We start from the raw sequence: 23,985 nt of genomic DNA, 5'->3' as shown, positions 1-23,985 counted from the left end.
AATAATCTAAAGTTTGCATCACGAGTGCCCACTTCTTAGTTAATGAGATACATTCTGTGGTAGATGACGAATGTTGGAACAACACGTTTTCACATGTATCACCATTCCCATCATTTAAAAAGAATAATTAGAATTTAACAAACAAACGACAAGTTACATTTATATTTTTGTTCATTATGTAATTGTAAATGGAAAACTTTGATTTCGAGCATTGTTTTAAACAAAACAAGCAACTTGAAAAGAAACATTTCACAGCTAAAATTAAAAAGTAAGTAAGAGATATGGAAAAGAATTCAGGACACATGGAATTAGAAAAACTCTTCTTTGCAGCCATGGGAGAGAAAAAAAAAAGTATTTACAACTAAATCTCAACGTGTGTTCTCAAATTAAGCCAATTTAGTGTTTTAAAACTTGTTTTATTAAAAGGACCTTGACTAGAGAAGCTATCAGGCGATTTGTTTTCAGATTCTGATTATTTCATTGACCATGACTGCATGATGAGCCGGCATTGTTCCACACCATGATTTCTGTAGCACTCAATTTTGTTTATATCAGACTAGAATATTCCATTAAAAAAAATCCTTTGACCTTTGCCACCGTCTATTTTCAAAATTTACATTTTCATTCAATGATTTTCATTCTATTTAATTATTTAACACCAATTATTTGAACCGATGGGTTTCGCAAAGTCAAGCAGCTCTTGTGCTTTTACTGTAAGAGGACTGTTGCCCACGAGGCGACGGCGTTAAACCCACGTTGGGGTGTTTATGCATTTGCATCCATCAGATTAGCCAAAAGCTCTTCTGCTTCATCCGTAGGCCCCTAGAGAACTCAAAGTGCAGGCTGAGCTGTTGAAACCGAGAGGAAATCCAGCACCTAACGCATCACCCAGTGCATTAAAAAAAAGAGCAGGTGTGTTGGAGTGTAATTAATACCAACGTAGGTGGAGAAAAATCACTCACACATATCCTCTAATCAGGGGTAAAATCACTAAACAGAGCATGCAGTATTACAATAACCTGGCTTCCCCTACAGAAATAAAACCTGTTAGAATGGGGATTTAGTCCACAACGGGGATTTCATCCTCAACGCTTGAGCAATTATACATCACAGTGCAGCATGCAGTGGGACAAACAAGTTCTGAGGCCGTACTTTTGTCCATGGCAGAGCATCCTTAAAAGGGAGCGGTACTATTCAATGTAATGTGGCGTATGCAATCATGATTCAGGTTAGGGATGGTGATGGATAAAGGGGGATTGATTGATTGCTGTCAAAACTGTACACAATTTAAATTAAATCAACTCACAAACCAGAAGATGAGGGACGACAGCGAATGTATTGTACATTAGCTGTAGTGCCTGGTTGCACCACTAGGTGGAGCCTCATACTGTGGTAGACTGGAGCTTGTTTGCTATGTTTAACCTAAGAAGGCTTTTGCTAGCACTACAGGGAGTTTTGTGTCGGCAAGGTTGATTGTTGCCTATAGTTGAGGTTGTTTTCAGTTTGTAGTGGCCGAGAGCATTGAGCTAGCAACAGGCCACCATGACAGCTGCTTTGACTTCTGCAGCAGGTAATGACTTCCGGCCGATGTTCTCGGGTAGAAAACAATAGCCAAGTGGCGAATGAGGACAAGCCAGTTTTGCAGCAAAGAATCCACAGTAAAGAATGACTTCATCAGCACAGGAATAAGATCCACCTGCTTTAATGATTAAGCTATTATTAAGTGATAAACTGGCCAACTGTCATATAAAAAAAGTGTTTAAAATTAGCATTCCTAGTACAGGTGGTGATTTTTTTTATATATATAATTCCCCCATTGAAGTAGTACTAAGGTATGCATAACTAAAGGCATGGCTGCTTTGAGTGAACAGAAAATGCAACCGTAGAACAGTCCATGGCATAGTCTGACTAAGATGTAGATAAGATGGTATCAATCATTTACAAGACAGTCAGGTGAAGCAAGCATCCCATGGTACGTAATTTAAAACACTTTATGTACACTTCATTCCCTGAACTCTCCCATGTTGCAGAGCTGATTTTGCAGCAAACAGGACATATATGTGATTAAATATGTCTGCATCAGGAAAAAGCCCTCCGTTAATGTGGTCGACTGTTATCTAAGACAATATTTTAAAGTTTGCATCTTTGATTCAGGCTGATGATGCTTCCTGAGCTCCAGGAATCTGCTCTTAACACAAGAACATGTTAGCACTGCACAGGAAGAACCAGGTAGGGCCTCCTCCTGTCTACTGAAATTAAGTTAACTGGTGTTGATGTATGTTTCAGTACTCCACGATCATATCTTGCTTGTTTCGTTGGAGGGGATTATTACTGTGCACAGCGCCAGTCATGAACTTGAAGACTGTCTGCGTCCACACGCTACAGAACAAAACTAATTTGCTCGTCACATGAAAGTCGTGTTTTTTAAGTCCTAATAAATGAAACATATACACCTCCGTTATTCATACTGGCTGTGATGCCTGCCGGAGAAGTAAATAACGAGCTAAATTTATTTAGCGACTGAATATGCCTCTTCTGTTTGCATCAAAGCAACGCTCACTTCTCAGCTCTCTGTCTTGCCTCAGAGACGCAACTGTAAGACATGAAAAGCTTGCAGTCAAGAAGAGCAGCAGCATTTCTAACAGTGTTTTGGTATGCCTCTTCCTCCTTTAACCCGAACTAAAACAAAATGACGGCTCGTTGTGAGAAGCAGTCAGTGCTCACATTTTTCTTTTCTTTTTTTTTAATTCCAGAGTCCTTTGATCCTTCACCAGAGAGTCGTGTGTTTGCTCCCTCCAAGTGCTGGAGCTTAAAATACTGTGATAGGTACAGTACAGTATGCACGCTGTTATGAAGGACTGAATTCTGTTGCTTCTGACCGCATGAAAAAGTTCAGACTTTCTTTCACAAAGTAAGTGGCATCCCAGTGTTCTGTTTTCCCACAAATGGTGCAGACAGGCTAAAAACATACATCAGCGTCCTTCTAAATCTCACCACCGGTCCAAATGCTTTTAAAGTGCAAAATTCTGAGATGAAGCCAGTTATTGTGGAAAAAATGCATCATCCATCCACCTCAAGTCACATCAGTCCTGCCCGATAGTTCCTGAGTTACGACGCTTAAAATTACTGCTACCAAATTTCAGTTAATCTGAAATGCTGGAAAACGTTTTGTTTATATTAAAATACATTTAAATCTACAGTATTATTCAGCTTTGGTATTTTCAAATATGCTGCATGCCGAAGAAAAAAAGCAATGTTCTTTCTAATGCAGTGCAAATGAAAATACTTCAGTTCAAAGGGAAATGAATATAAATGAACTGAAGCGTTTCGAGATAAAACCAATTTCCTTCTTGGAAATTATGAATGCTTCTTAGTCAACTGGCGACATCAGACGATACCGATGTCGCCAAGACATATAGAGGCGCATCCATATTCATATTTGGCTGCACACAACATCATAACTAACATCTGCTGGTGCAAGCAGCTTGACATATGGGAGATTCTGGGTTGTTCAGCAGTTTTTTCTTGCACTTTATTTTTGCAGGAAAACAACACATGGACGCAAGACTGCTCAGGAATTAAACCAGAAACCCAAAATGTACTCGACAAATACTTGACAAAAGCTCTTCCATTGAGGTAAACCTACTGAGTGAAGGCTTTTGTTTTTCCTGCGGCTCCTAACTCATCTGTCTGCACAATTCCTGCAGATACTCAAGCAAACATGGTGATAACTTTAAAAAAAATATTCACCAACAATCCTACGGTCAACCTTTTACCGATAGAAACACAAAATTGTACATTATGGTGCCACTGGTCAGTCAGTCGTGAATGATTCTAGAGATATTTAATGAAAACCTTCTCAGTTTTTACTTCTACCCAATAGAAGATGTGGGAACTAACATTTGCTCTAAGGTAGACAAACAGTATAGTTCTAATCTTTATTTTAGCACAATAGAAGTGAATTAATGTGCAGGATTGTTTGTACATTTTCTGCAAATAAACATTCCTGTTGGTGCGCTGATCACAACTGGGACACGTATAGTTAACTGCGATGAATTCAAACTAAGCAAAGTCTCTGTACCTTGCAAAAGGAACAAATACAAAAGCCTGGAACTTAATACAAATGCATTGTTTCCTGGAAAACGGTACACATCATGCTTCACTGGTGGGCATTATTAAAACCAATAAAGCAATTACTGCACAAAAAAATCAGACCATGTTTTTCTCCGTACCCGATATCTCACCGGGTTAGATGTCTGATTGTTCCTCACCGAGTCGCGTTTTGCCTTGTCAGAAAATAATTATACCACTTTAGATTTTATGGGGCCTTTAATGCCACCTAAAGCCTACAGGGGATGCGTGTTTGATGGGTGGAATATCTCTACACGTACAGAACAATCCTCTGGAGGATGGATGAAAATGCAAAACATTCAACACTTTTCCACAGAAATGAGTTCCTCCAAACTTTCATCATCTCAGTTAAATCCAGTTCAGACCTGTGTGGATATGAATCAACATTGCTGGCCTATTGCACCGTTTCTCCAAGCCTAGTTAAGATTAGATGAAGATACATGGTGTATGTGCTTGCTGTTAATATTGCATTGAATTGCTAGCAGCTGAATCTACAAGCTGCCCCAAAAATACCAGCCCCTGCCGTTCTCAGAATAGCATCTTGGGTTGCGGTATCAATAACTTACACCAAATTCAGTTATTTGTGATAACTCAAGAGGAGCTGCAGATACAAAACAGCATCTCAAGCAAACAACAGAGCCTGACGGTAAATCTGTAGCTCCTCATATCAGATCACATCATGCATCCTTAATGTAGAGGCCAAATCATTAATGATATGGGTAATGGAAATTCTGGTAATGTCAGCAAGGAACCCAGCACTTTTGCCATAAAAGCAGACAACTACCTACCAGTTTACCTTGTGTACAACATGCACCGATCAGCCACAACAATAAAACTACCTGCCTAGTATCTTGTAAGTCCCCTCGTGCCAACAAAACAGCCCCGACCCAGAATCCACAGCCTCATTTGGAAGCTGTGAGGTAAAGCCTTCATCATAGATTAGACCCAGATTTGGGTAACTGGGAGGCCAAGTCAACACCTTGAAGTCTTTATCTTGGACACTGTCATTATGGAAAACTGTTGTGAGGGCATGGTGTGCAATAAACTTTAAGTACTGTAGGTGGTACATGCCATACTAACATCCAATGCCAGGACCCAATGTTTTGCAGCAGAACGTCGCCCAGAGCATCACCCAGCTTGCCTTTTTTACCCACAGTGCATCTTGCTGCCATCTATTCCCCAGATAAACCTGGTAATCCACAGTTATCCACATGATATAATGTGATTCATCAGACCGTGCCACCTTCCTCGAACAGTTCTGACACTCATGTGGCCTTTTCAGCTTGGACTGCTCTCAAACTTTACTGTGGCGCCAAGACCAGGACAAAATTCCAACATGTGCACACGAGATATCATTTAATGCAGAGGTTTTCAGGATCACGGTGAGCATGCCCTCGCATTTGAGAAATCTCCCAAGGCTTGACAACAGAACCAGCCCACCAAACGTGTGCACACAAACCCTTTTAGCCACAAACGACACTGTGAATATCACGGACACTGAGGTTGCATGAAAGGATGTCGCATTAATCTGGCAACCAGTAAATTTTAGCCAACGTCCCATAAATCCACAGCTGTCAGCCTCAGTGTAAGTGGAAACGAAGACAAGTGTGGGTTGTGAGCGCCTCCCCCCCTGTTCCGATTACAAGACCCAGAAGTGACGAAGAAGTTTTCTTATCGCCGAAAGCCATGTGAAGTTCCATCTGCACTTTAAACGTGAAAATCAGCCAGACTGGTACGGCAAGGTGTTCACATGGCAACCACGATACGCTCAGCATTTGCTCCGGCGTGTTACAGGCTTCAGCTCGAGTTTAAAGGTTGTCAGTGGCACCTTTTGCCTTGGAGCTGCCATGGCTGCATCTTTTACGGTAAATTACCAGCAACATGCGGCGGCTATGGTGTTGTCTTGGTAACCAGCTTGTTGGTGCTGACAGTTAATCTATGAAGCACCGTGACCACATTGTGGCAGATGAGTCCAGTGAGTGCTGCTAAATCCCAACATATCTTATCTCTGTACCTTAACTACAGATCAACTGCACTGTTTCATTTGGCTGCTGCTATTTGTTGTAGAAATGGGTGAGATATTTTATCTAGAACGATTATTTATTTTAAGCTTGTGAAGAATACATTAAACACAGACGGTTAGCGGTTTCCATGATTGTTTAACAGACATTATGATCACATTTTTGGAAAGAACATGCACTGTTTTTTCCCAACCATCCTACATCTAAATGGAAATCTGGGCTTGAATATTGTGGTCACAAGCAAAAGTCCATCTACAGGGTTTGGAATACACCAATAAACCCCAAAATTAAAAGCACCTGATTAATATTTTGACCTATTGAGGTCAGGACTTCAACAGTCCCAGAAGTTGCGAGGTGTTTTTCCAAGTGTTGCACAATCAGATTGAGATCTGGGGAATTTTGACACCAAGTCAGCACCTTGAACTCTTTGTTATGTTCCTTAACACTGTCTGCAGTGTGGCAAGGTGCCCAATCCTGCTCTTAGAATAACTTAAATTCTGTCGTGGGTACGTTCATCTGGTGTCCTTCCTTGGACAACTCTTGGTAGGTCACTGCAGATCAAAACAAAACAGCCCACAGACCGACTGTTTTGGAGATGCTCTGACCCAGTTGTCTAGCTATTTCAATTAAACACTTGTCAGAGTCGCTCAGATCCTTACACTTGCCCTATTTCCCACCAAAGGTTCCAACAAATCAACGAGTGTTCCTGAACTGACGCCTTGGCACTGCACTGACATAATCCATATTAGTTATGTATCAGTGGGTTTTAATGTTTTGATTAAATGCACAACCTTTAGCCAGTAAAACCACCAGCCTAACATTGTGTAGGTCATGGGATCCCTGGAAGGTCTGGCACTGGGACATTAGTAACAGATCCTTTAAGCCCAATGGAGTGAGGGGTGGGGCCCTCCTGGATTGTGCTGGTGCATCCAGGGTATGCTTAACTGAATTGGAACCTGGGGAGTTTGGAGGCCGGGTCATTTTCTTTGAGCTGTTCCAGTTTTGTGACAACTCGCTGTCCTGCTGCGGAAGGCCACTACTATCATGGTGTAGGATAATGTTTTGGTGGGTAGTGCATGTCAGATGCACCGATGAATGCCAGGACCCAAATTCACCAGAACAATAACGCATTGTAATGAGATGATCAGTGTCCTTTGCCTCACCTGTCACTGGATTTCATGTTGTAGGTGATCATTGTACGATTGTGCTTTGTGCTGCTGGTAAGTAAAATGATACTTCTGTGCATAAAAATAACCTGCTAGCTTTAACTGATCCGATTACATCAACATTTATTTTATTCAAGGTTATCATTTATACTGTATATATGGTATATGACACTCATTTCAAAAGCTGCTTCATGTTTCTTTACGCTAGGACTTATAGTGTCTGTAACATACTAAGTGAAAACTGTGTAAAAGCTCAAATGGGTAATTGGACGCTAAATAACTAATGATATGCAGTCAGAAGTCCTTAATTGGAGTTCTTTTTTCGGGTAAAGTTTTGCCTGCTGGTAAACCTCTCCTATATCTTGTCTACATGCTGCCAAAGTCATTAGCTGTAATTAGTCGCAACAGAACAAATTCCTGTTCCATCCTACGATAGGTTATAAAGCCAGCGGAGTGAACGTGAATGCAATTACAGTGCGACAGAGATACCATCAAAACAAAGACAATGGCCCCAGGCAGGACAAAGCAGGGCTAATTATATCAAGCTTCTGATGGAGATAGGAAGCTGCTGCTGAAGGCTCATTCTTGCACCTTCCACGAACAGTTTGAGACAGCGATAAATAGACAGAGTTTAATTGCTCCATGCTGAGGTCACTACACCAGTTTCCAGTCATGCAGCCATGGATTTAAAGACGAGCATGTCGTATTGTGGATGACATTTCACTGTGTGTGATAATGAGCCAGACTTTCTGGGAGAGCTTTGAATGCATGATAATGCTGCACCGCTGCAACTATTTTCCACCCGGCCAGTTTTGAACTCGTATTGTTCATGAGAGAAAAAAAAATCTGAAGGCTCTTGCAAAAATACAAACAAAACAACATGGATCGCTACCGTCTCCATCATAAAAATAGAATGGATGAATCGTTAACGGAGAAAACAATGCGGCCTCCCTCTGTGCAGAGAGCTGCAGTGTGGGGTGTTATTATTAAAGCTGTAACTATTTACTGTGCACGGGTATATATATATGTGTACGCTGCACACAGGGATACGCTGGACGAGCGGAGACTTGCAATTTTGATAACCAGTGATTAAATCCAACTGTTGACAGAGTGCAATACTTATAAAACATGTCTATTAACTTATCTTGAATGTCTGGAAAGTTATGTACTGAATCACAACACACAATACAGAATAAATATGATGCTGTATTTATCGTGCATCTCTGCTGAAAGTGCATACATATATAGCTCTTCTACTGCTTATACTGCATAATTACTCATTTAAAACTGTACTTGAGCACAGGCTAATCTAATGGACTGCCAAACGAACCAACCTCATCATCCTTACCACCAGATAACCATACAGATATATGGACAGACCCTCCATGATGTCACCTGTCGGGTTCCTGAGCAGCAGTTTAAAATGCTCAGTGTGGTGGCTCCGGTTGTCGCCATCTTGATTGTACCTGAGTCCTCCTAACTCCTGGCTAATCCAAAGAATGAGCTAAGAGGTGGAGCAGAGAGGGAAGCCACGTAAACATCTCTAGGTTGCATACTTTTCTATGATGGCTCCCGCCTGTCACTCAAAGCAGCCACACTGTTAATTATACAAAACTTATTACTACTTAAACAGGTGACTTCTATCATAACTCACTGTCCACACAAAAGATGCACATTTTAAGCAATTATCTTATCTGACAGTCGGCCACGTTATCAATCCATAATCTATCAATCTTCAATGCAAAGTACAGCAGCTGCTTTTTTTTTTCTTTTCTATGAAAGAACACTGGAAGGAAACCATTAACCGCGACACAAATCTCCGTCATGGTGACCCATTGTTTGCTAAACCGCCACAACACTCTTGGCTCGACAAACACCGGAAACCACAAAATTCAAACCCAACACAACTGAAACAACAATAACAAAACTACTCATTTAACAATCTGGATTTTACATCGTTAACATGGAGCTGATTGTAGTCTGAGGAACCGATTCCAGTGTTGAGCGCAGCAAACAAGCTGCTGATCTCCTAACTGTTGTACCCGATTGCACCACGAAGTACTGCAGCAAATCTACAATACATTTTCTGACAAGCAGGTCATCACCGTTGACCTTAGCAGTCAATATATTTTTATTAAACAGCAATTAATCGATCAGTGATGATCAGCCCAGCCCATACAGTTGTCATTGAACGGGGAAATGAGAACAGCTTGTTTTCGTACCAGGCTGTAAACATGTTTATTCCTGCTGTAAAGTGGGGCATTTTAACATACGGATCCGTCGAGATTGACTCGCTTTCAGAGTCGGCCATTTGAGGAACCGCAGTTTTTTGGAATTTCTGTGTTTGCTTCATCTTTTGGCCCCAGTGGTGGCCACTTGAACAGGCCCAGCATGATTAAAAATAATGACTTTATTTTCAAATTTAAAAGTGACCATATGTGAACATAAAAACAAACAAAATAAAACATCAGTGGAGCAGGATAATAAAGCCCTTATGTATAGGAATTTAAATGTTTGATTTTAGAGACTCTGAAACACGTAAGGGGGGTTCAGAAAAACCCAACAGATGGCAAAACTAGGAGAGAATTCCAGTTTGGGTGCAAAAACTGCACAAGGCAGCCTCACGACAGGGCCTCAGTGCCAGAAATAGATCCTTTAGAGTAAACTCTTGTTATTGATCCTGCTCCCAGGAGACCACGATGCTGTGTACCAATTTTGTGGGTTTTAGGTCTGGGTGAGCCAAATGAGATCATGTTTCCCCACATCCAACTGTAGACGCTTGTGTCTGGCCAGTGCTCCTCTGTGCTGCCTTTAATTTGACATCAGCGGGGCAATAGAGACACGTCTGTCCCTTTAAAAGATATCGCACTCATGTACGATGAATAATTCAAACGGAATAATTCCACCGAGGTTCCTGTGAGGTGGGACCAGTGTCTCGCCTCCTCTAGCAGTAGGACAGCCAGGAAGCTCATACATAAAAGATGAAAGGTTTGATAGCCTCCATTGGATTCAGCGGCTGGGATTGTGCGCCGCAGACTTTCGAGTCGTAGCCTGGCTTAGCTGCTCGCAGCCTGTGAACTGCCCACAGCCTCTGGGGCCTGGCTGCATGGGGCTCTCTCTGTAATATCTGTGCCATATGCAACCCAGCTCTGCTCTGCAGTCAGAAGGGGGAGGTATAAATAGCAACAACATGGATGCAGGAGAAAATGAGACCTCACTGAAATCTCTCAGTTTCGAGCTAGTTCACTCCAAACCTGCAAGAACGGTGCAGAAATAACCCGCAGTAAAAATAGAATAACTGTTCAGGTCATACTGTGCCTATTTGTGTTTATCAAGATCTCTGAAATGTGTCATCAACCATTACTCCCGCCTGAACCACCTACTGTCTAATTTCAGTGCAGAATCTGCAATTGTGAGCTAATTTTGGCTCCTTAATTTGCCATTTTCCTTTTCAATTTCGTTACATGCAGCTTAGTCTCATCTTCACCGTGAGAGAACAGACAGATCTGCTCGAGTGGAGCCAAACCTGCCGCCTGCCCGATCGCCTGACACGAGCATGATAACATTTCACTGGAGCACATCAAAGATTGGCATATTATGACTTTCTAAAACAGGAGTAACATGCACAGGGCTGATATGCTCAGAAGAAAGGGAACCCGCGGTGAGACGAGTATTTATCGGTCCGTCTTGTTAACCTTCTACCCTCCTCGACTACCCGAGGGGTAAACCTGCAACGCTAAAAGAACATAAAGGCCAACCATTTTTAGGTTCAAGGAATTTTTTTTTGATTATGTGTCAAGAAACTGTTCTCTGTGAGAAGAGACAGATAAAAGTGGCCATCAATTCAATCATAAACTCCACCGCTACTGCAGAGTTGATGGATTAAATCCCTGTTGGTACCAAAATGGGCCACTGAGTGTTCATATTGATTTATATTCAGTAATTCTGGCTTGACAAGGACACCTGTCAGCAGAAGATTTGATGGAGGTTAAAACACCACTTAATCTATTAAGAGAAAATTGGGAGGGAAATGGAGCTTTGCAGAAGCACGAGGATGCAAAGAAATCATTAAGAGACAAGAAGGAACATAGCTGCAGCGCCTCTGTAACTGTCTACAGGAAAAAATAAATAAAATAAAAAAACACCACTGTTTGAAGTTTTCCCTTTTTATTGCTTTTCAACACTGAATCATCGTCAATATGCAGTCGTGACTCAATAATCTGACCCTTAACAATCTGAAAACCTCGCTATCCGACAGGTTTTAAGGAAAAACGAACAGAACCCATAAAAACAGGCTTAACATACCGACAGCCTTGGATTCTGACTCCGACATGACATTTTATAAGGATGACGGCGTATTATCTGACTGAACAAGCCGACAGATTGGCTACGTTCACACTGCAGGACTTTTTGTGAAATCCGATTTTTGTTGTGAGTTCGTTCACATTTCCAATTAAATGCGACTTGTATGTGATCTGCTGTGTGAACTTCATACGACCCAAACGTGTCCCGCATGCGCAGAAGAGGACACGACGACATCACACACAGCGAGCGTGCTCAGTGTTCATGGACGTAAACACGGATGGTAGCGGTGGAGCGTATCTTGTGATTTAAAAAGTAGTTGTCCAACCGGAGCCAGCACATTTACAACATGATCGCCACGGTATTCTTTCCCTGCCGCCGCCGCCACCGATGGTGGAAACAGAACTGTGACCGCCAACTTAACTGGCATCAGCAGCAGAGTACTGCCTGTGCGTTCCGTACACTTCCACCCCGTCGGAGCGCTCCCCCCGGGGTGGAAGTGGCCGTTCAACCATCAAGCCCTCCTTGTATCTCCACGTCTGTCTTGACAATCCGACAGCCTTGCTATCTGACATAAAAGAAGGTTTCACATTAAGTGACCTACTTGGGCTGTTTGAAAAAGAATGTACAAAAGACTCTCTCATGTCAAAGTGAAAACTGATTTCTACAAAGCAATGTAGAATAATTAGACATAAAATGCAAAATAACTGATTGCATTAGTATTCATCCTCTTTAGATTACTATTAAGCAGATGTACCTGTGGTCACAATTACAGCATTAAGCCTCTTTGAATAGTTCTACACCAGCCTTGCACATCTGGACACTGCAGTTCTACCACATTCTTGGCCACTCCACAAGCCATTTTTGTGTAGCTTTGGCTGAACGCTACGGCTCACTGTCTTGCTGGAAAACAAATTTCCCCGAGTTGCATTTCTCTTGCAGGCTGAATCATGTTGCCCTCCAGGATTTCCCAACACTTTGCTGCATTCATATCATCCTCTACCTATACAAGCCCTCCAGGACAAATCAAAGAGCAGAGGTCAGGTGGAAACATCTAAGAGGGCATCATCAACTGTCACAGGGCCACGAGCGCTCACAAACTCTTTTCTTGTCCGTTTTAAAGTCTGTTGTATGAACACATTTGTGTAAAAAGCAGTGGGAGCCTTTCTCCACACTGTGAATTTTTCCTTTTAAAAGTTTACTCTTCGTGATAACCTCAGAGCGTCTCAACCTGGATAATTTAAGAATATAATGTCAAGGCTGGGAGTTACAAGTGCTTCCAATTTGCTTCAGATAAGCCACTTTAATTCTGGTTTATCTTTTTTTTTTTTTATGTTTGACACTGTTTAAATTTCATCCTGGTTTAAACTGCAGAGCATCTGAAGTGGAGCTGTTCACTCCGCCATGGTGCTGATTACCATTTTACACACACCGGCTCATTTTCCACGACTTCCGTGTCTGAAGAACAAATACTAAGCAGTGGTCCACGATTGTCTTCGGTGATACTTGGAGCATAATGAGAACATTACTTTTTCTTCTGCATGGCTTGTTTAATGTAGGAAAGCGGTTATGCTTAATAAACTGTGGTTAAAGGTATCTTTATTGTTGCCTCAAGTTCTGCCTTTTTTTTCCCTCTCTGTGGCTAAATGTCTGCTTTTCTTCCTGTTTTAAATTTCTCTGTCGCTCTTCACACGTTCAAACAGCACTACACTTACAATTCAGACGTCACAATATCTGACCAGTGATCCTTCTGTCCATGTTAAGAGTTTGCTTCAAGAGTCAAGTCTTTTTTCTGTTGCTAATCCCCATAAATATTGCTCTAAATGTCCTATTTATCTCACTTTATTGAACTGCTACTGTGGCCTGCGTGGGCACCCAACTTTGGCTCTGGACTTAACTTGTGCGCTGCAGATTTATGAGATTCATGAGCTGCAGAAAGCAGTTCCTGAGGCTGAACATGTTCTGTTATACACTGATTAAACATTATGTAACGTCAATTATTCATAAGCTATTGAATTAATTTAATTTCTGATAAAGCTAATTTCAGCGTCAGCGTTTATGGGCTTTTTACTCCGTTATGCTTACCACACAAAAAAAAAGAAACAATGTCTCCGTTTGTTGTTTTGTCTTGTTTGAGTCCGTTTTGCTCACGTTACATTTCAACTCACTGTGGACTCATTTTTTAACCCAATATAAAGCCCCGACCTCTGAGGAAACAGCACAACCATAGCTAGAAGTAGAGGGAACTCAAAAATGCAGCGTGGCACAGTGATAAAGCCTTTTTTTTCAGTTGCACAGGAGTAGTGCAGAACTTTTTGCTTTTTGTTAACAGAATTTTGTTAGAGCAAAGACTTTATTTCGTAAATTAAAGCATTTTTTCATTATATATTACAATTTTAAGGTTAGATTTAGTTAAGTTTCCTAGAAAAATGACACATCGCAGGACAGGTGAGTAGATGACAGACAGTTACAAAGATGAAAATCCAACAATTTCCTTTGTTAAAGATGTAATTTGCCGATTTTCTTGCAAACAACATGACTTTTAACCCCACCAGTGGGTTTTGATATTCAGAGTGTTTAAAAGAACTGTACACTGTTTCAGCGGTGCTTCACTGAACTGATATAACAAAGCCACGGGGTTGTAAACCAGATGTTTCCTGCACTTGGATGAAGCTTAATGCTGCTACATAATGAAAGGATAGCTGGACACAGTGGACAGCAAAGACAGCAACTGTTTTCCCCTTTAACTCATCAGAAACCTGTTTTTTATGCAGAATACAGTCATTTATACCACATGGAAGCCAGCTGAATGGGTTTCCACAAACAGAGCATCTGATGAGGCGTCAGATCAGAGCCGTACCTACACATTCGTGAGACGACGGCGAGGAAAGCATTCGCCAATACAGTAAATTAGGAAACCTTTTATTGTGTGTATTCAGGGACAGCAATAAGCAGTAATCACCACGCCGAGCCTCATTTCAGGCTGAAAAACTTCCGGGAATTATTTGTCCCATCTGCACTTAGAGAACATCGTTATTAAAATTCAGAACTCCGATTCAGACTTGACTGACACAAAAGTTCCTCGTATCATCTGTTTTTCTTTTGGTTTTAAAGAACGGCATCTGTAAAGTTGTACCTCCTGCTGTCACGATTTTAGAGTTTTTGGTGTGTACCTCCACATTGCTTCATCTATTTACTTCATGTTGAGCTTTCTCACCGTTCCCAGATTGCCTTTTGACAACTGTGAGAAAAGAGTCAAAAGGCAATCTGGCAAACTGCTTCATTTATGTCGGCTCTATGCGTAAGCAGAAAGACTGATAGTGGTTTTGCTGTTGGCTCACTGAGGAGAAGTACGAATTGCCTCTTACTCAAAACCCGACGCAGTCTCTGGTCTGTTTACTGATCCCACAGGTACAGAAATGGGCGTCTATGACTGACTTCTTTGCAGCCAACTTCATCGTAGTCTCACAACAGAATGTAGAAAAGCTGTACAGCAGCAAGCATATTAATTTCACAATAAAGGCTGTAAAACTGAGAGATGCCTACGTTTTTTTGGACCTATTCTTTTTACTTGACATGCACCCACATCATATGACTCCTTAGTTTCTTCTACTGGCTAGGTTTACATAAAGATCAAGGTTTAGGTTAAAACACATCCATGCAAACAATCATCACAGAGCTCTGGTTGTTTTCTACATGACTAAAAAAAATTTTAAAAACTAAGGAATAGCCCCATTAATACATTAGCATTTGTTTATTACACGTTTTGTTAGAATATTATGTTTGAACTACAAACATGTACGTGTTTGAAACTGCTATTGCACATATTGGTGTAATAGGTGTCCCAACATGGCCCCATGCAGTTTTTATGCAGCAAACACCTGTTACTTTAAGCAGCTAGAATAGTACAGAACTGTAAAGAATATCCTTTATTAGTCCCACGATGGCACATTTGAAACATCACTGCACCAATGTGACAGTAAGAAAAGCAAGAAAACACAACTACAAATCAAAGAGATGAGGTATAGACACTATAAATACAATATAAATAAGACAAACAGAAGAACCCAAGGATACTAGGAACACAAATTTAAGAATATTTACATGAATGAATTGCATGTGCCCCTTATTATGCAGAACTTTGGGCCTTAATACAATTTAAATGGTTGAGGGGTTTGCTATAGAGAACAAGGTGGGCGGTTTTGTCAACCAGGCTGTAAACATATTTATTTCTGCTGTAAAGTTGCACATTTTAATATAGAGGTCTATGGGGATTGACTCACTTTTAGAGCCGACCTCTAGTGGACATTCAAGGAACTGCAACGATAGACTGACACACTGCTCAAGTTTTTAGACTAAAGACAACTTTATTTTACTTGCACTGTGTATATAAAAGCCCAGCTATTGACACCACATCTCTTTGCACCACATCACTTTCATGCTATTTATTGAACGTATGCATCATCTATGCAACTGCAATTTACAAGGAATGGTTCTTTTCATCGGTTTTGTCCATGTAGCTAAAGTATAAGTCGAACTTTGGTGCTATGAAGCTCAACTGTTGTCAAAAAACTATTAAAAACGCATTACAGATGCACATTTTTTTTAACTGAGTGGCATGTTGCTTCATAACTGTCAAGCAGCCCTTCTGAATAGAGCACCAGGATGTATAAAAACAGGGCTAAAAGCAGCGCCTTCAACACACAGTTTACACAACCTCCTATGCTGATAACTACAGTGCCTTGATGTAGTAGGAAATCACTTTTTTAGACATGTACCCTGCAGAATTTCTGATAAGTTTTATATCGTCAGCACGTGAAAATGAGCTTCGGCCCGAGAGCAAAAGGCAAGTTTGGAAAGCAGTGAGACAGATGCATATATGTGGCATTTGTTAATAAGAAAAATATAGAACAACGTGAATAGCTATAAACCTTAAAGAATAACTAGCAAATGACGTAAATCCTTTCTATCTTAACCCAAAGGGGAATTTAATCCCCTCATACAGTAGAAGGCAATATGCAGTTTGCCTGTTCGGCAACAAATTGGTTCCTTGGACACATAAAATATTTCTTCACCTCGTTCGACTGATCTTCCTGCAGGAGGGCTCAGATTATTTGGCCTCTTTGTAGTCGTCTTTGTTAAAATAAAATAAAAACTGCAGCAACGAAAAAACATCTTTTGCTTCATCAACATTTACTCTGATACCTCTGTGGCCGTGTTTTAATCGAAATTCACTCTGTTCTCATTATTCTGTCCACCTCCTCCAGTTCTCGTCGGGGTTTCGGAGGGGAAAGTCGAAAGACAGCAGTCTGTTTTCTTCTGTTAATAAAGTGCTGTCTGCACTGCTGGCCTCTTGTTTGAGACGAATTCAGTTTTTCTTTTCAACTGCTGAAATTGAGTGATTTTCAGACTCTGCAATTTTGCTGTTCATAACACACCTATTTCAGCTTTCACAATATATAGTTTTCCTTACAAAAAGTGGTGTTCCACAACAACCCGACGGAAGAGGCAGCTGCAGCTTCGTGCAAACTGATCCAGAGAAAGACTCGGTGTGGTGCAAAACCTCCCCAACGCTCCTCCGGTTCCAGTCTTTAAATTTTAACTGGAGAAAGTCCAAGTTATCGTGTCCTTTCTTAATTATCCATTCAACAACATAAACATGGTGGTTTACACGTAGGTCTCCATGAAACTGCAACACCTCGTACACTTCAGTTGTACAGATGAAACAAACAGCGCATTAAGAACAAACTCGTTGTGCCTCTTACTTCACAATAAATGGACAAAGTTGCATCACAAGAAACCACATACACGTATCTGAACTATTTCTCTGAGCACTTCCTAAAAATCAGTGGAACACCTCCAGTATTTCCTAGAACGACTTTTTATTCCACAAAGCTGCTGCTGCTGCTTTCCACTGATTTCTGTATGTGAAAGGGAGCAATTGCAATCAGCGAGTTCTTCGTCAGCAAAAAGGCTCACCCCATGTCTTAATGTTAAGATGGATTTTTCCTCACAGCATCCTATTCGGGCTTTTTCTCCATTGTTGTGGGTGCATTCCTTATTCTGTGTTTGCTGTGGCAAACCCGGCTTCTGCAGTTGTTTTTTTTTTTTTCGATCACAAACTTTTCCTGCGGCTGAACTCCTCTGCAGTTTGCCGGACATATCTGATGCACACTTCACGTGCTGCATTTAGGCAGTCATTTGCAGGAGTAGATCGTGTAAAGAAAGAAAATATGAGCATACAAATTTGCATTTTGCATAAGCTACAGCTCTTTCTCTCTCCGACACTGTGCTGAGGTGCTTCAGCCTGGATTTTTGTTTTAAATGAGGCGAGGGAAAAAAAAAAACTTTTGACTGGAATCGACAAGAGGGTCGATGGAGCGTTAATTATAGACCATTTCAGTCCAAACAGCCAACTGCAGAGTTGTTATATGTTAAGGATAATTGGCCTAAAAGGCTGATAGGAGGCGTGTTTATGGATTTCAGGGCTATCTGGATCAAAGCTGCATTTGTTGTTACCATTTAACTATTTAACATTAATGATTGTGAAGAAGAGAGTCAATGGAGAGGAGAGGAGATCTATACTGACCAGACTGATGCACAGATAGTTCCTAAATGCTGGGCAGGTTTAGCATCGTGTTCAACTTAGCAATGCTCATGTAATTCAAAAGTATGAATATTATAACAAATTCTAAGATCTTATTTGAATACCCAATGAAATAATGATTTTTGATTTTTTTAATCACACAAATCAAAGAATAATCTCATATTAAAATAAAATGTGAAAAAATGAGGCCTTGAAAACTGATAATTATCAACACATGACCATTAACCAACAATTTAAGCCATGTCAGCATGTTAAAACGCAATAACAGATCTAAAAACCCGCTGCAACCTTATCAAAGCTGTACAGTAAGACAGCATTCAGCGCAGGTACAACAGCTCAGTATTCAAGGATTCCATCAATGTGATAACAGGACTAATAGACGTCGCTGAGTGGATATGAAATCCCATGAAAGCTTATCGTAGCTCTTTACCGCTAACAGGGTTAAATTTGCCCTTCAGAAGGAAACTCATGTTGCTTTCTAAATCAAAACAGTTTATCCGCTGCATGGCGGCCGCTTTAGCGTCTTTGCAGGGAGTTTCTTTGACTGTCTTCAACCTGGAGGTTGGTCCGAAACAGGTCGATAAAACACAAATACGCCATCCAAAGATATAGTTTCCAGAGAGAAAAAAAAAAAAAAAAGAGAGAGAGACACCTCGTCCAAAAGTGACCCAAGGACAGTCAGACTATGTCCAAACAGATTAGAGGATAATTAATTATAATTAAACCGATCCAAAACGCAGTGAGCCCAAACAGAGATGAACACCGTCACCGCAGCAGCATGATGTGGCACCAATTAACACCCAATTACATCTGAACAGCAGCAGAGACGCACGTCTACTTCCCCCCGCCATTCACAGCTCCTGGTCTTTGCTTTGCATCAATACAAATCTAATTTTTCTCCCGCGATGATGCATGCCGTGATCAGAGCAGAGTCTTGAGTCTGCCTGGATGCACTTGAGTTATTGACACACGGATACGGAGACAACAGGGACCCGAACTGCCCCACATAGAATTCAGATACAGGACCAGAGGCAGGTCGGTTTCTGATACGAGGAACTGAGCAGAACTGTGAAAACTAGGATCTGGTTTAAGCTTTACTTTGTTATGTACTATATGCAGGCTTAGGCTTAATGCTTTGAGCTGAGCAAAGTCAGAGAGTCTATTCACTGGGTAGCGAGAATGTGCGGTAATGCGTCCGGTGCTTGTTCGGGTATTTTGTGGAGCGTTCATATTTTTCAAGCACTAAGCACATTTTCAACAGTCTCGAGAGGAAAGCTTTGCATGATAGAAGTGCCACCATCTGCCTGAAGTTGAGATATTTCACTTTGGACCAAGCTGACAGACAACTGTATCCATAGGGGGGATGCCAAACACACAGACTCACCATGACTTTAAATCTAAATTAGCATCCATTGGGTTATAGGGGGTCTGAGTAATGAGGTTGATAATCTGGGTTCTAATGCACGATGTGAATCTAGGTCAGCTCTCGTCTGGGCGAGTTAACTTTGTTCAATACATCACAGACGTTCCAGCAACGTAAGCGATCCTGTTGATGAAAAAAGAAAAGTACAAACCATAACAAATATGCAAATATCTTAGCAATTAGCTGAGGTTTGTTCCCTGCTATCTGTGCATGTTGGGGGATTATTAGCATTTTTCTTTTCATGGCAAGGTCGGATCACAAACTCAGATAAGGACCTTTTAGCGGAGGCTGCCTCTCCTACGCTGGCTCGTGCTGGCGGCTCATTCTGCCGAAAGCGTAAGAGGGGAGATGCTGAAAGCTATTTTCTAATTCAAACCATCTGCTGTTTGTGGATCGCTGGCTAACCGGGAGACTGGTGAGACTGGTCCCAGTGTCCAGCCGGAGACGCTGCCAGAGCTCTCCCCGGGTCTCTCAGTGCAATCGACATCAATTACAACACAGCCTCGCCTCGTTTTCCCAGCCATTAGAATATGTTCCCACGCTATGCACGCAATCAAACAGATGAAATAAGACATCGAGTCCAGCGCACGGCATGATTGCACGCAGCATATCTTGAATAATCACTGACCCAATCAGCCACGGCTTCGACAAGGTGGTTAATCACAGACTGCCTGTTGCTGCAATCCATTACAACATCAACTTTTTTATCTTTTTAAATGAACCTGGTAATTGATGCAACACTGGCTGCAGGTGCTCAGTGGAGCCATCTGGGTTACAGGACCGTGAAAGCAGCACAAAGGCAAGCAAAAGTGTTAAATAGGTCACAACACCAGCATCCTCTCCAGCACTCGCACAGCCAGTTTTCCCCACTGGACTGGCCTCCTGTTTCCCATGCTATCCGGCTGCTGCTGCTCCTCCACCGCGAGAGCCTGGAAACTGTAGGCAGAGCAGCTCCGAGTGGGAGTGTGTGTGTGTGTGTATCAAGTAAAAAGTAAGGTTGTGTATCCCGTATGGCCTCCAGCCCTGAATCTTGGACAGCTTCACCTCGCCAGAGTTGGCCAAGCTGCTCTGCCTTCATTCATACAGAGCCAGTGGCGGACTGAGCCAAGCACTCTACAAAATAAAACCACACACACACACAACATACACACACACACACACACACACAAAACACCACCACCACTCTGCTTTAGATGAATCTCAACACCTAAAGCTGCTGTTTTGGGATTTAAGCTGCTGGTGCTTCTGCCAGTATCTTTGAATAGTTAAGGGAGAAAAAAAAGCTCTGTTTCCCACCAACATTACTGGATGTTTGTTGGGGCTGAACACTAATGAACAGCGATGAGGCTATAAAACTAATATCAAGCCACACCTGAATTAATAAAAGACTGTTTTAATGAGATAACTTTGTTCGCAGGTTAATCCTCGCAGGTTTTTGTTGCGTAGCTGCATCCAAGCCAGAAAAACAGAACACACAGAACCACAAAGGCAGCAACTGATGACTAAAAGAAACTCTCCTGCAACACTCACACAGTCACCCTGATATTCTCCGTCTCTTCTTCCCTCCGTGTAGGCAACTTCTACTCTATCAATTCCGCCTCTGCTTAAAGCTGACGGCGCTGGAGGAAGGAGGAACAAGTTGTGCCAAACAGTACAGAGCAGAGGGAAGCCAGCAAAGCAAATCATAGTACAGCAATCTCCTGACACCTGAGACAGCAGCAAACCTCAACAGCACCAACACTGTGTCAGTAGTTCATCACTGTCACCTGTCCAACTTTTGACATTTGTGTTTTCTTGGAGGCTTTAAACGCTCCAACCACTGGCTGTGCGTCCTCCAGCTCCTCACAACCCAACACACCCTTATGTCCATTAACCACCACTTGTTGGGATCTCACACACACACACACACACACACACACACACACACACAGTGGATATCATTTGAAACAATCGAAGTGCTGCACATATCCGAGGCAGACAGCGCGCTCAAGTGTGTCCACGCAGAGGCTGGGCATCTGCTGCCTGGGACAAATTAAATGTGGAGTAATTATGAGCAGAGGCTCCCCGGAGTGCTCCGTCTCAGCATCCCCGCCAATACTGTGACACCAAAAGGTGTGGCGCTGCGTGGCTCTGCTCACACCAACTAATGAAACAAAAGGGGCGAGCGTGCGTGCGTGTGCGTGCGTGCGCAGCCATGAGAATAAAGACAAAGACGTTTGTGAACTTGCGACTAATGAAGAAAAGCAGTGTGCGTGCGTTACCTCGAAAAAGGAAGGCTTTGCTGCTGTTGTGGAGCCCCGCCACTTGGGTAATTCCATAGGTGGCATTTTCCAGGTCAAGTTCATTGATGATATCAATCTGGTAGTCTTGATCTGATCCGAAAGCCAAAGCTGAAAGGGGGGAGAGAAATGAAGGTTAGAGGACGTGGAGCGGCGGGTTCACAACCTGCTGAGAGGCTTCAACTACAAGCCTCATTCATTTAACGCAGAGATATAGTCTGTGCTCATGTGCATTCCACTGCTTAAGATGGCTGGGTGTGGGAAAAGTCATGCAGTTTTCATTTACACGCAGGGAACTGCTCAAGCTGCCCACTGAAATGCGCCGAATCTGCCCGCAGCCATCACCTGTGTTCTCCACGGTGTAGGTGAGCTGCACTTTAAGGTGAAACATGTCATGTCTTTATTCTTATCTTCCTCCTACCTGCTTTCAAACACTAACTCTAAAAACTGCAGCTGATAAAAAACACAAAAAAACCCCAAAATGCTGCAGCCCGAAGACTCAACCAAAAATCTTCTATGTTTGCGCGCAAGGTGCAAACCGAGGAGCGTCAAGAAGCTCCTGTCACTCACAACAACAAAAATCACTCACTGCAGCCACACAGTGCAATCACACGGCTCGTACTTACATGGTTTGGTAAAAAAGAAAAAGGAGAGGAGAGTCACGTAAATATCCATTTGTGTTGGAGTTGCGCTGTACAGAGTCCGTGAGTCGTGCGCTCTGCTGTGTATCCACACTAACCCGCTCCGGTCCGTCTGGCGCTGTGCGCTGCTCTCACCTCGCCTGGATGTGGAGGAACGGAGGAATGGTCCACAGCACAGGAGCAGGGGTTCCCTCACTGCGAAACCGCATCAGATTATGGTGTTTGAACGCATCTAATCATCCTCTGCGTGGCATCAAACGCGCCGCACGTCTGCGTTTATTCAGCGCAGGTGTGATGCTGGACTGCAGGGGAGGAATCTGAGGATATTCTCAACAATCCATTTGCAAAGTTCCCCCTCGCTCAGACCACAGAAACTTCCAGTTTTGGAGGTGAGAAAATGGAATTCAAAGGAAAGTCGGTGAGTGGAGGATGTGGGAATTCTCTGTAATAGATCGGCAGTCTGTTCTTACGTGTCTCAACAGGGACTAATCAAAGAATTTCCTCTCTGCTGGGGTGCATTAACAAGTCTGCAGCTCGTTAAGTGTAGCACGTTTTAATAAAGGTTTCAAGACACTATAGCTTGCAGAGCATGAGTTTGCTCTAAGTAGGGAATCTGTGCAATAGCACTTCACACAGCATCCCCCCCATCGGCTCCTAAACCGACCTCTCCTCCTCCCAGCCTCAGAAAATCCCTGGGTTTTACAAGCACTGCTGCTCCTCTTTCCTCAGGGGCCTGTCCTTATTGAGAACCATTAATCATGTCCCTCTGCTGCCTGCCTCTAATTTGTGTACATTGTCAGGTTGTCAGGTTGTGCGGGTTACCTGGATCAACACAAGCTGGTAATGGGGGGAGAAGTGACTGCGGCAGCGCCTCTTCCAACCTGTGCATGTGTAGTAATGTCTGCTTTGGGATGCAGGTCACTGTTTCACCCTCTAAAATTAGCCTGTAAACAGCAGCAGCGTGCATATCCACTGATCCAGAACCAAAAAACCTTGAAGGGTAAAAGAAAAAAACATATTTGAAATTACAGGTTGCAGAGAAGAGGGAGGGACGGATCACTGAAATTGTTTTTGGACTTGCAGTGGGGTTAAGAGGAAGCATAATTCCTGCCTTTCAGACTTTTTAATAAGTGGAAACGAAGCAGTCAAGCTGCTCAGTGTTGTCCAGTGCATTTACTTCTTTGCTTTCTCTTCTTCAACATCCAAATCATGTGTGGACTTCTATTCTGAGGCACAGCAGATGTACATAAAGGCTCCTGTTACCACGCACAGCCAAGGAAAAGAAGAAACAAGCAAACAGCTGAGTGCAATGAAAGCAGATTTTTATGATTTTTTTTTTCCCTCTCTGTGCTTCATCTTTGTAAATAATACCATGCTGGTGTTTCACCCACCGGTAATGCCCGACCAAACCGTGA

General features: G+C 42.3%; 1 protein-coding gene across 1 annotated transcript in view; it reads right to left on the bottom strand.

Moving 5' to 3' along the window:
- Positions 1-22,604, bottom strand: part of LOC103358921 (protein kinase C-binding protein NELL1) — a 328,461-nt gene extending 305,857 nt beyond the window's left edge. Inside the window, exons 1-2 of the mRNA XM_008284073.1 lie at positions 22,556-22,604; positions 21,912-22,040 (exon numbers count right to left, since the gene is read on the bottom strand). Coding sequence (XP_008282295.1) covers positions 21,912-22,040; positions 22,556-22,604 — 178 coding nt within the window. The remainder of the gene's footprint in view (positions 1-21,911; positions 22,041-22,555) is intronic.
- Between the last annotated feature and the right edge of the window lie 1,381 nt (positions 22,605-23,985).

The sequence above is a fragment of the Stegastes partitus genome, unplaced genomic scaffold, assembly GCF_000690725.1.
Source record: "Stegastes partitus isolate 25-593 unplaced genomic scaffold, Stegastes_partitus-1.0.2 Scaffold343, whole genome shotgun sequence".
NCBI classification, from domain to species: Eukaryota; Metazoa; Chordata; class Actinopteri; family Pomacentridae; genus Stegastes; species Stegastes partitus.
Note: the sequence above shows the minus strand (reverse complement) of the source record. Positions and strands in the feature narration are given on the sequence as shown.